Below are 12,777 nucleotides of genomic sequence, written 5' to 3'. Positions count from 1 at the left end.
AGATGAAAACTTTCTGAATTTGTGGAGTTGGCACAGTTACTCCTCACTTCTCTTTTTTTAGTGCGTTTGTTTTGTTGGGGTTCTGTTTGTTTGTTTTGCTATACTGACCAATATACAAACTACTTACCCATCTACTAGAAGTGAAGAAAAGACTGTTGGAGGGTCAGCTAAAATACTGTTACTCCCTATACTGATCATCTAACAACTGGTTCAACCAGTTGCATGCTACGTACAGCTGACAGATCAAAAGACCTTACTGATGAGTACTGTGCTGTGTAAAGTTGCTTTCACTTTTTTGGCCCACATTTCCCAATTTTCCCAGAATGGGACACTATAGAGAGGCCGTATTTTATAAAATTGTAGAGCATCTTCCCTCTGGAAATCTGCTGTCTTTATGAAGTCTCAAGTTAAATTTCTCAATCAGGTTACAAAGTGCTCAAACTAAATGTGCTTCACTGGAAAATCTGTCTTATTTCGCCTGTTTACTAAGGCCCATTATGATAAGACTTGTTTGGAATGTGATTCTGGTGTCATCATTCTCATCACCCATGTGCTGGTGATGCCATGGAAATGAATAATTAACTTCTGGCCTGATTTTCAAAGCCTCTGTTATTTCCATCTGAAGGTTCATGCTTTTTTGTTCAGGAGGGTCCACTGCAAGTTAATCAAATTTCATAATCCTTTTGAAGAGGTTTTAAAAAGATAAATCAAGAATTTAAATTTCAAGCAAGTTTGATTAGAGCTGAGCACTTAATTGCAAGGGATAGAAGTTTGAGGTAAGTTCACAGCACTCAGAAGTCTCTGAATTAGGGCAGACAGAACAGTACATAACATTCCTCAAGCTCATGCAGAAACGTATCTTCAGATGAATTTACTGTATGAAAGAAAACTAGTTTGACTCAGCAAACAACAGGAGAGCAGGATTGTATTGTAAATACACCAGACAGGAAAACTATGGGAAATTAAAAAAAAAAAAAAAAAAAAAAGAGGAAGATTAAAGATGTTGTTCCTGGAAAATAAAATCAGTATATAAATAGGTTAGGATAAAAATTATTCTGTGGGTTGGTATTAGTGATAGGGAAGGAGAAGGAATTATCTTCCTTTTTTTTTTTCTTTCTTGGGGCTGTGAAATATAGCTTATGGGACTCCCCATGCTAATTAGATTTTGGAAGTTCAAAGCTGGGTAATATTATTTTGAGTTTTTCATTAGGAGCTCTAAGCACACTGGATGTAGAACACTGAGCCCGACTGGCCGGGATTTGGGATTATGGACAGAATGGAGAGAATGAAAGTTAAAGAAGTTCTTCAAGTTCTGCATTTACCAAACCTCCCTGGAAGCCCATTACCTCCCGCCTTAAATTGTATTGTACTAGCACTTCCTAATAAAAACATGACAAGAGATTGTGCCAGCATTTGGCAGGACATAAGATGCTCAGAGCTAAAGCTTTATGGGAAAAGAGGAGAGAGAAATGGTGAAAGTTGGAAGGATATTTTTACTATGCTTTAGAGAGGACTCAAGCAGACTGCAGTGTACAGTACTTTGCAACCACAGGACTCGGGGTTGATGATTTGGTAAAAAGGATAACAAATAGAGGACTTCTTTTGAGGGAGAAAAGAAATTTCATTGGGAATGAGTAGAATTAATTATGCATATAGTAGCCCATGGGGGAGAAGGGAGGGACGTGGGGAAAAATCCCCCAGCACATCTAGGCTCTGCGCCATGCATCGTGTTTAAATAGAGAGAATGTCCAAAGGAAAGGACGGAGGATTTAGCCAAAATGCTCTCAAAGCACCCCTGCTAGTCAATCTAAAGAGTGATACTGGCACTGTTTCTCTGGGTGAAGACAATAGGCTGCTTTTCTGGCCAGAAATAGTGATGTGTCAGCGTCTGCAAAATGTGAAGCTGGGGAGGGGAGGAAAAAAAAAAAAAATAAAAGAAGGCGATAAACTGAAATCTGAAACCTCCCACCCCCACAAAGTATCTCTTCCCACAAATGCACACAAATGTACACGCACACTACCAAAGCGATGAACTCTTCTGAAAGTAATAATGCAGGTAAGTGCTGACAGCTGAGTGCGAGGAAGGCATTTTATCACGAAGAGCTTTTGCTTCTTCATTCATTTCACAGGATTTGTTTCCATTCCAGTTCCATGCTTTCAGTTGAAATTTCTAGGATCCTGTGGCTGCCTTCCAAGCATGACTCCAGCACATACTGTAGGTGTTCAATGCATGTGTGCAGTGGTGCATGCTAATGGCTCTGGCTGAAGCTGTGACAGAGTGGAAACAGACAACAAGATGACTAATGAGCTGTTTTCAGTAATTTCCAATTACTAGATTTGCAGTTTACCTTTCTTTTTCTTTTTTTTTCTTTTCTTGAGCCAGAGCCAGAAAGGAGACATCTTGCCCCACATTTCCCATAGGGCTTGGTATGGCTCTCAAAATGCTGGTATTTTCAAAAGGACATAATTTATGTCCGTTCTGCCATGCACACACATTAATTTTACTTGATAAAATTTTACCATGCCGTGCTGTTTATAATCACATCACTTTATGCAAATTCTCTAGACTCTGCCTTAGTAGTTATAGCAAGAAACCAGAGCTTGGCAGAAGCATCTGGATTCTCATTAGAATTGGAATAAAGCTGGGCAGATGCAGTTTTTTAGCCCTCTTGAATTTTTCTATCTGTCCTTTTTTATTTATTTGAATTACATCTTTTTTTTCCTGACCTTGTAGGTATCATTAAAGACAGAGAAGCACAAACAAAACCTACGTGTATCAGTCTTCAGACTTATGTAAAGCATCTGTCCTCCCACATACTTAAGCAATAATATTTCTGTCACCAGACATCTTTAGTCTCTGGAGGCGTTTGATTCTGGGTCCAAGTCTTATGGATTGGACCTCTCTCTGTGGTTCAGTCCTCTGACATTATGATTAACATATGGGTTTGGAATGAGCCAAGAGATATCACACATGATAGTCTTAGATAAACTATATATCTTGGATTTGTGTTTTTTCAATACACTGATCTAATATTCTGCTCAGTATGAAGTAACACGAAGACATGATTCTGACTGACAGTAAATGGGAATCATTTGGCTCCATCTTCACAATAAATATGCACTACCACAATGCCTACATATTTTTTTATTCATTACAACAACTGCTGCAAAATGGCAAGCAAATATCCTCTGGGAGATAAAAAAAAATAGGATGAAGGCCTGTCTGAAATAAAAATCAAGTTTAAACTATATTTACCTTTCAATCTCCTTTCACAGCAAGCTCGGAAACCGTACGATGTACGTGATGTGATTGAACAGTACTCACAAGGACACCTCAATATGATGGTTCGGATAAAAGAACTTCAAAGAAGGTAAGGCCCTGTCTACCTCATCAAATATTTGATTTCTCTGGTGCCAGCTGGCTTTAGGAGAGATGTGTACTTAATGAACAGTAATTGTCCAAAATTGCAAGCACAACGGGGAGCACAATATCTAGAGGATTTAACTTGGAATCATTTTTAACCCTTTTTTATCACCAAGTTTACAATTATTTTTGATCCTCCTCTCCTCCTCCTCCAAGTGAAATTAAAAGAAATTAAGGTGCATGCTGTGTGAAGTGAGCTTTTCCGCCCTCTTCTTAGAAAAGGAAAACTTTTCAAATAATGATTTACCTTTCTGTTCCCTCTCTGTGGTTCTTCACAACTGAGAGAAATCTGGTTCACTTGTGCTCCCTTCTCTATCTGGAACTTTTTCCTTCCCACATTCCTCCCACATGCTTTCTCCAAGTTTGGGAATCGCAGCTGAAATATTTTGCCACAAAACTATTCACTTCTGTTTCAGCACAAAGTGCTTTTCTCTTTACAAATTAACACTATGGACTGGGACACCAGACTGAACTCCTCTGGCCCCTAAATTAAACGGAAAAAAAAAAAAAATCTATTCAATGGAATCTACTGTGTCAACATATATAGATATTAAATCCGCCTGCAGAAGATTCAAGGAATAGTTGCAAATGTTATTAAGAAGCCATTCTGTCTGTACAGTCTTTGTTATTAAATTACATATGACACGGGAGAATTAAGTTTGAGTTACAAGATGAAAGTCTAAGACATAAAAATATTAGTACTCACAAAAAATAATAATATGGTTTGATTTTGGAAAAAAACCCTCTAAAGAACTAAACAGCTGACTATGTGCAGAAAAATCATGCTAGTCTCATGTTTTTACTTTGGTTTAGGTTTAAATCTACTGTAAATTCTCATGTAAATTATGTTCCTATGCTTTTCCTAGCAACAGAGTTTAAGTTGCTCCGTAATTTCACTGGTGGTAATTCTCTGTTTGTTTTTCAGATTGGACCATTCCTTGGGAAAGCCAGGCCTTTTCCTCCCAGGTATAGTGACTGCATTTTATGCAAAATTATTAACTTCATAAATTTGTGAAAATACCTATGCCTACAGTAATATGGATTTATAATCCAGCCAATTATGCATAAATATATAATTCTGTTAATAAGACCTGGAATAACTGTGGAAAGATAAATACCTTGCATTCAGGTGGTAGCGGAGTAAATGGAAATTAAGAATAAATGTTAAAAATGTGTATCGGTGCACCATGAGTTGGAAACATATTGCTGGAAATTTTTCCACGAAAATACTCTTTTTTACTGTGCTGGATTTAGAGTATACGTTGGTTCCACTTCTGAACAACCTATGGATTTCAGTTTTGGAAAGCTCAAAGGAAGATCAAGAGATTCTTTCAGAAAAAAGAACTGGGGTAGCCTTGAATGCTAGAGTGATAGAAGTGGTATGAAATTCAGTCATAAAAAAATGCAAGATCAAGCACAGGGAAACTAATAAAAAAAGTCTCCTACATGATAATAGCAGTGAGGCGTCTGGCATGTCTGAGAAAAAGAAAGGCCTGGTCTGCTAATTAATGTAAGCAAACGCCAACTGAATGTAAGAAATGCTGTGACATATCCATGAAAAAAATTATTCTGATCCTAGAATCGGGAGAGAGATTTTCAGTACATACAGGGAAGTGCACATGACTCAGGTAAGGTCTTATGTGGCATATTGTGCAAAACTTTGATTCCACACCTTTAGGACAGACTAACTGCGACAGAAATTGGGAAGAAATACTGGGATAACTAGGAGAAAGGCAAACCTATTCCATTAGTGGGAAACAGAAGTTTGTTCTTTTTAACATAGCAAAGCAAAGTCCTGGAAAGGGCTGTCTGTTAATTCTGCAAGGGGAGTAATTATCTGCAAGGGGAGTAATTACCTGCGAGGCAAAAAGAATCATAAGGGAAATGACAGTGCAAGCAGAAGAAAAATGTTTGTGAACTGACTATAAATACATTTAAGTTGAAAACGTATGGCCGTGCACAGTGGTGAGATTCTGGGAAAACCTTGTGGTGGGAATCATGGAGACCAGAAACCAGAGTGCTTGTATGAGAAAGGCTGAAAGAAGAGTTTATTTTTTTATCGCAAGAGATTGACTTCAAATTTCCAGAGGCCCCATCTCATTCTCTGGTCGTAAAAGCTCAAAAGTGACTTAGGAACTCTAGTCCCATATCCCTGTCATGGTTTTGAGTGACTCTGAGCACTCGTGGGCATAAGTGCAACTGAGGTGCCAAAGTTATTTCAGAGCCTTTAAAAAATGCCATATTATCAGTGGTTAAATGGTTTATAGTATCAGAATAGGAGCATCTCTCAAACACATTTTTAATATCCGATTGCTGCGGAAGACTCGGTACAATCCCCTTTCCCTGTAGCTGAGCTGGTTTTGGACCACAGGAAAATAATCTGTCAGCTTGAACACAGTTATAAATATTTATGCTTGGGAATTCATTCCACAATGTGCAAGATAAATTTATGGAAAAGCTTTGCTTACCTCCAAGAATGTATTATTTTATTTCAAATGTAACATTGCCAAATTAGAACTGTAATTTGTGCTCTCAAAGACTAGTGTTAGAGGCACTTCCTAGGAAACAGCTTCTTGTTTCAGAGGTCAGGAATAATTAGAAGTGTTGGCTGCAAAGGAGCTAGTTGTGAAGTAATGTTCTGAGAAGTTTGAGAAGCTGGAGATGTTCAGGAGGGTTAGTCTCACCAAATCTTGGGTCAAAAGGGTTGTAGCAACCATTGCGAGGATCTTAGGTGGGTCTGTGGATTTCAGCAAGCGTTCAAGTGTTGAAAAGAGTCTAATGTACTGAGGAAGATCCATGGGGTTGTGTCCATGATTGATTCAGCCCTGGGCAACTCATATGCAAAGCCTACAGTAGAACATTGGACAAGAGAAGCAAGTGTGAATGATCTACCTGTAGGGCTGAGGTTACACAATAACTTGCTGTACCAGCCACATCCTGGAGAGATAGCCTGCAAATACAGCCCCAGATGTCTAAGGGGGCAAACCAACCCCCCCCCACCCAACAGTTCAAGTCAAAATCTGCCACACGTTTTTTTATCATTAGTTATCATTGGTTATCAGAAATTCTTGCTTTGACTTACTATGTGGAAAAAAAAACCTGGCTTCCAGAAGTAAGATAAGTTAGGTTGGGCTCATCTTCAGAACTCACGATGGAATGTGGGGCAATGTGAAATGTGATGGACGGTGAAGAGCATCATAGGACTTCAGAGATATTTGGGAAGGCTGTAATCTGTGCTCTCGAGAAGATTATGGCATCCGTGTCTGTGCAACTATCTTCCCTTGTTAGTCTTTTCTTGCAACAGGACTGTTGAATAGCTGCTTTGAGACAGCTCTCTTAGATGCAAAAGCATGGTGGCCCCGCTAAGAATGATGTCTGCCTCCACAGCAGGCCAACTCTACAAAGTCATACCTCTTGCAAAGACATATGGATCGGATCTGCCCTCAGATGGACTGAATAAGTAGTGACTAGGGAAAGTAAAATCGTCATTAGGAATGCAAAACCTGGTAAACTCAGTTACGGGTTTGCAAGACCGAAACCAAAAGTTATTTGATCTGGTAGTTATTTTATCTAAACCCTCCACAAATCCAAAAATAAGAGAAGTGTTTCCAGCTAAATAGTCTACGGAACTAAAACTAGGGTTAGCTTATGATTAATCCCAGTATTATCCAACCCACCAATAAATGAGTGATGAACACTGATGAGTGGTTATAGCATTGGTCTGTTTTGGGTGGAAACAGACTTTTGCTCTGTTTTCCTCCTCTGGAAAAAGAGTTCTTCCTGAGATTTCCTCAGATTTCCTCAGAATGGATGGCTTATTCTACATTGAAAATGTATTTTCAATATGATATTTTCCCAGTTCAAAGGCATTGCTAAAAAACTCATTTGTAAACAATATGGGTGTTTCCTCCAGACTGTGTTATTTTTGTATTGATGGCAAGCAAAAGAGAAATGACAATGCAAAGAAAATTAAACCGCCAAGGAGAAAAACATGAGAAGAATTTTCCTTTCCAGCTCCTTTTTTTTTATTTTTTTTTTTTTCCCCTCTGTTTTATTATACTTCCATTCAGAGAATCTTGAGGTCTGATTCCAAGCCTGTTGAAATGAATGGGAGTCTTTCCAGTGACCTCAGTGAGTTTTGGATCAGACTGCTGCTGAAACCCTGTTGTCAACTTTGATAATATTATATGAAGTAATTGCAGTGTGTCTATAGTATTATTACCTTTCAAAAGTGAATGATGTCATCAAAGATCCAGAATCTGAATTCACTGGAAGCAATTATTGGGGTTTTTTTTCAAGTTAGTTTCTCAAAGATAAAAAGCACTAAAAGCTGTGTTAAAACAAGATAAGGATACAAGAACAGAATAAAAACTGTGCTAGGTCAGACCAGTCCTGACTCCAGTGGAGCCAAAAGCAAGGTGCTTTGGGAAATGTATAAATAAAGGGTATGTTAAAGGCTCCAACCTTCCTGTAGCTTTCAGCCATTTGCAGATCAGAGACTTGCTGGCATGGTTTCTGTGTATTTAGTGGTTCTAACTTGCTTGTCTTCAACAAACTTGTCTACTTTCCCCCTGTAAACTTTTAATATTGGTGATATTTTGTGACGAGTTCTCATGATTTAAGTTTCACATACACATATTATGAGGAATCCTCCCTTTTTACTCGTTCTGGTCTTGGCATCTACTAGCTTTCTTTGAAACTCCTACTATCAGGAGTAGATTAAAAAACATTAAGACAATTAATAAATTTTCCAAAGACTTGAATCCCATTTTTAGGAGTATACTCAGAAGACTCTGTCTTAGTTTCATTGAAAGCATATCTCGGTGTTCTGGGTAATGCAGTTTTGTAAGATGGAACAAAGATTCCTGTAATAGTAAACAAACCCCTTAATAACTGAAAGTGTTGATATAGAGGCAAAGAACATGTTAATAAAATTTATTGAATTAACAAAGGAGACACGTAATGATACAAATAAGAAGAGTGTAATACTTGACCTTCACTGCGCATGATGGAGTTAATTGCTTTTGAATGCAATTTTTGAGACTTACTGTAGCTGTTCAGGGGCAAAGGTGAAGAATAATGCCAAGGTAAAACAAAAGATCTAGTGTTTGGGTTCAGAGAAGTACGCAAAAGGATGATGTTTATCTGCAGTTCATCTGAACCTCTTGGGTCTGCAGAACACAGGTGGGAATCCCTAGAGAAAAAGGCTTTCTTGTCAAATTTTGACAGTTCCATTGTTTGCTTTTTGTTTTTCATTAAATGCCACATAAGCTTTCGAATGCTATTTCCTTCCTAGCTGTTAAGAAGAAATTGGGTCACGGTATCTTTTAAAGCATAATAAATATGCTTAGTTTAATTTTTATCTTTTAAAGTCAATTAATATTTGAAATAAGAGATACCCATATTTCTGCGGGAACTGATCCATTCCACCAATCCCGGAGACCAAATCCATGGGAACTTGGTCAAAAATAAAACCATGTAAGGCATTTTCTGTCAGGCGATCACAGTCTTGTCTGTGAAGGTCCGTTTCATTACTGGGGTTGATTTACCTCAATGCAAAGAGCCAGCAGAAATATCACAGATGTCCTACTTCGCAGCTAATTTACTGTTCATCCACATCCTCCGAATAGTGTTGAATTATATTCTTAATAAAAAGCTAATAAAGAAGCTTGCATTTAATTTTGAACAATTGTATTAATTGTTTTATATGTAGTATAATGACAGTGTGTACAAATCCTGCCATCAGCACCTTCTGGAGGAAGGGCAGAACTGTGATGTAGTTCATATCAGATTCAGTGTATATAGCTTCTCTCTAATAAATTAATTATATTGTTCCTCATGAGCCACTTGAGCAAACTGTGTCATCTCAGAGGCTGGGTAAATGAAGCAAGCAGACAGACAGACCTTTTGTTTAGGGCTGGTTTACTTGTTGAGAAGTGATTGCATGTCTTTAACCTGGCAGCTTACTCGCTGCAGCTAGATTTTTGCAACTTGAAAAAGCTAGAAATTTTGACTTTCAGTACACTGAAAGCGCTGTTGAACATCGTGGAGCAGTTAGCTTTATCACAAAGTTTACTGTAGTGCAGTACAACCTTCTAAACTAAAATATTTTGGTAGTTTACTTTTTACATTTTCATCAGGCTGTCCAAGAAAAATCACAAGTGCCTGATCTAGGATTATGTCTTACCGCTTTTTAATTTCTTCTACCTACCATTTGTAAAAGGCTCTGGCTGACAAGAAAAATTCAGAAGTCGTGCTGCCTAAGGCCACTTTTTGATTTGCTAGTTTATGGATCCAGGGTTTCAAAGGGCAATCCTGACTTGCATTTTCAGAAGCACACCTGGTTTATAAACCTGAGAATCTAGATCTTGCCATAAACTCATTGCAGTTTTGCCTACATGGAGCTTTTACAGAACTGGAACAAATACGGATCCAGAAGGCTGTAGTTGCATTGAGTTAGACAAAAGAAGATTGTGGTATCTCCTGTGCTATCCTGCTTTCTGTAGTCCCAGTACTGAGCTAGATATAATCTGCCCAGGTTTTGAGATGTCTTTAGCAATCTGGAGTATCCTAGCTGTCACAGTGCTCAAATTCCTCATTTTCTGCTTAAAAAAAAAAAAAAAAAAAAAAAAAGAAAAAGAAAAATTATGGCTTTCAGCTAAAAATTTTGAGTTAGCTCTTTTCTAGCTGTATACACCATACAAATCTAGGAAGGACTCTCACTCTGTAAAAGCTAAATAGATCATTTCCAGCTTTTATCATTTTCAGAGCATCTGTCTGCAATTCACTGTCCTAATGTTCCCCATAAATATTTTTTCTAACCAAAGAAAAACAAAATTCTTAACAAGTTTAGTATATTCTGATGAGCTGGGGCACACTAATTGAGTAAAACATTAAGAATACGGTGCTGTCCCTCATTTTATTTTATCTTTTCCTCTTACTAATTTCAGGTGGTAATTGCTGGGGTTTTTTGTAAAAGAAAACAAACTTGAATAATGAGTCGTTTATGTCATGTGCTTCCATTTGGGGGAAGAAACTAGGGATGGCCTTTCTTGGTTTTTTAAATGGTGCAGGGAATACCTCAAAATTTTTATTTTTTTTTACAAGTGGCATCTCTTGATCACTAGAAAAAGAGATTGGGCCATCTGTGAATATACTAGGAATTAGACACAGGATCATGTTGTTTTGAAAGTAGTATAGTATGTATACTCAGGAGGGCAAAGACTTTCAGGGGAGGAAGTTATGTATTTAATAAAGATGAGAAATAGACAAGATGACCCAAGGTACTAGTGTTTCATCTGATTCAAGTCTGAGTATATAAAATGGTGGGGTTATACCAACCATGTGATACAAGCTTGCTTCAAGATTTTATTTTTTTTTTTCTTCCAAGCTAAAATTTGTCCATATGTATTTTCATCCAGTTATAAATAATTGTTCCTCCCTTCATGATGATCATGCATGTTTCCTTACACATATGTGTACACAGATACTGGATTGCTCAGCTGGTTTATCTGTTATTGGAGACCAACACAAAGAACAAACCTCAATACTAAAAGAAAGTTATTTTGGATTACCAAGCAAAGAATCCAAAAAATTAAGACATTTCAGATTTACAGTTAGCCATGCAATCTTTTCAACTATGTAAAAACAAATAATTTAATATCTAACATATGGGAAAGACTCAAGAGAGAAAGCATGAACGTAAGATAGAAATCAAATGTACCAGAGCAATGTTATCTGAACTTCAACTCATCCTCACCACAATGCTCTGCACATTGTATACACACCCCATTTACTTTTAAAGACAGTCTTTTCTAGAGGTAGATGCTTGTAAATTAGAGCTGAATGCTGATTTAAATGGAGGCTAATAAGAAATGGGAAATACCTCAGCCTTTTGAGACTTAGCCTGCGTGCCAGTAAACGGGTGGGCATGACACAGCTACATGCATGTGTATCATTCTTTTCCCTTCATCTGATTTGAGTTCCACATGTCACAAAATAGCTGCTTACTGCTTATCTGCTTCCTATTTTCTTGTTTTCTGTCCCACACCACATTCAAGAATAACTAAAATAGGAAACATTATTAACTTGGTTTGGTTGTTTTGGGATGTCTTTTGGTGATTATATGAAGGATGTAATTAGAGCTGGTGAGGAAATTGTTCCTTTTTTTTAAAAAAAAAAAAAAAGCAACCAAAAAAAAGCTTATTGGAATATTTCTTCAGGTATGATGGGCTTTTTGCTTTTACACCCAAACAAAAACACTACCTACCCACTGTTGTTCCGATCATATCCCGATTTAGAAATCCTTACAGGCATGTTTTTTTCTGGTATATACTTTGACAGATGATGAGTGTCTACAGTTTTACTAACTATAAAGTAGACTGCAGATTCAATTATTTCACTTTAGGCAGAGATGAATACATATATAAACTTGACCCTCAGCCACTTCTATTTTAAGAGGTTTCTGTGGTTGTGAACTTATGAATGATGAACTGTACACGTGTACTAGCCAAGCTGTGTCGCTTATTTTCTGTCCCCACACAGTGCCCTTGAACAATCTTTGAATTTTCTCTCCTTATGGTGTTTACTCCTGCAGGTTTTCTGATGAAACACGTCTCCTTTCTAATGTCTTTGCAGAGCTGCCAAGGGTCCATGACTTTTTTAATATCCTAGGTGGTCTGTAGAGGAGAAGGAAAGTGAGAAGAGTAGACTTGCTAGCATTGCTTTTCACTAAAGTCTTCCTCTAAGGTTGTGGACCATACACCGAGATGAAGTTTGGTGCAGAAATATCATTAAACATATATTAGTAACCGTATACACTGCTAATGGTAATGGTAAAGCACCACTCGCTGAGAAATGCAGGAGTGTGAGTTCCCTGCAGAACGAGCACACATCAAGGCAGTTAGGGTGGTCACTGATGCACTGTAAATTCACATCCCAACCTGCCTTCCAGTAAACCCTACACATTTTGCTCGTGCCCTAATCAAAACGAACTTAAGTAGCTTTAAAAAACAAAGCTCAACCACTCATAGAAGTGGAATAATTTATGGAACAAACACGGAGTAATTAGTCCAGCCTGGTGTTGGAAATACAGTTTAGTAGAGAAAAATGTTTCCAACTTCCACTGACGTAGGCTTCTAACTTACCTTAGTATTGGGACGTGGTTTTTTTTCTTATTAATATTTTCTCCCAGCTCAGAATATATGTGGTTTTGTGCTTCATTACCTGTGAAGTAACACCCCCAAACTGTCATTCCTTTGTGACTGGCCACATAAACACAGAGAATGGACCCCACTTCACACAGTTTTCAGTCTTGTCTCCCAGTCCTGCCATTTGCAGTGTGCGAGTGAAAC

The 12,777-nt window shown here is 37.8% G+C and overlaps 1 protein-coding gene across 2 annotated transcripts in view; it reads left to right on the top strand.

Annotated features, from left to right (window-relative positions):
- LOC141958853 (potassium voltage-gated channel subfamily KQT member 1-like) overlaps positions 1–12,777 on the top strand; it is a 513,504-nt gene that overhangs the window by 286,100 nt on the left and 214,627 nt on the right. For both annotated transcript variants that reach the window (XM_074901810.1, XM_074901811.1), the window contains 2 exons: positions 3,277–3,371; positions 4,350–4,390. In XM_074901810.1, coding sequence (XP_074757911.1) covers positions 3,277–3,371; positions 4,350–4,390 — 136 coding nt within the window. The remainder of the gene's footprint in view (positions 1–3,276; positions 3,372–4,349; positions 4,391–12,777) is intronic.

This window comes from Athene noctua, chromosome 3 (genome assembly GCF_965140245.1).
Source record: "Athene noctua chromosome 3, bAthNoc1.hap1.1, whole genome shotgun sequence".
NCBI lineage: Eukaryota > Metazoa > Chordata > Aves > Strigiformes > Strigidae > Athene > Athene noctua.
The sequence above is the reverse complement of the archived record's forward strand: the minus strand, read 5'-3'. Positions and strand labels throughout refer to the sequence as shown.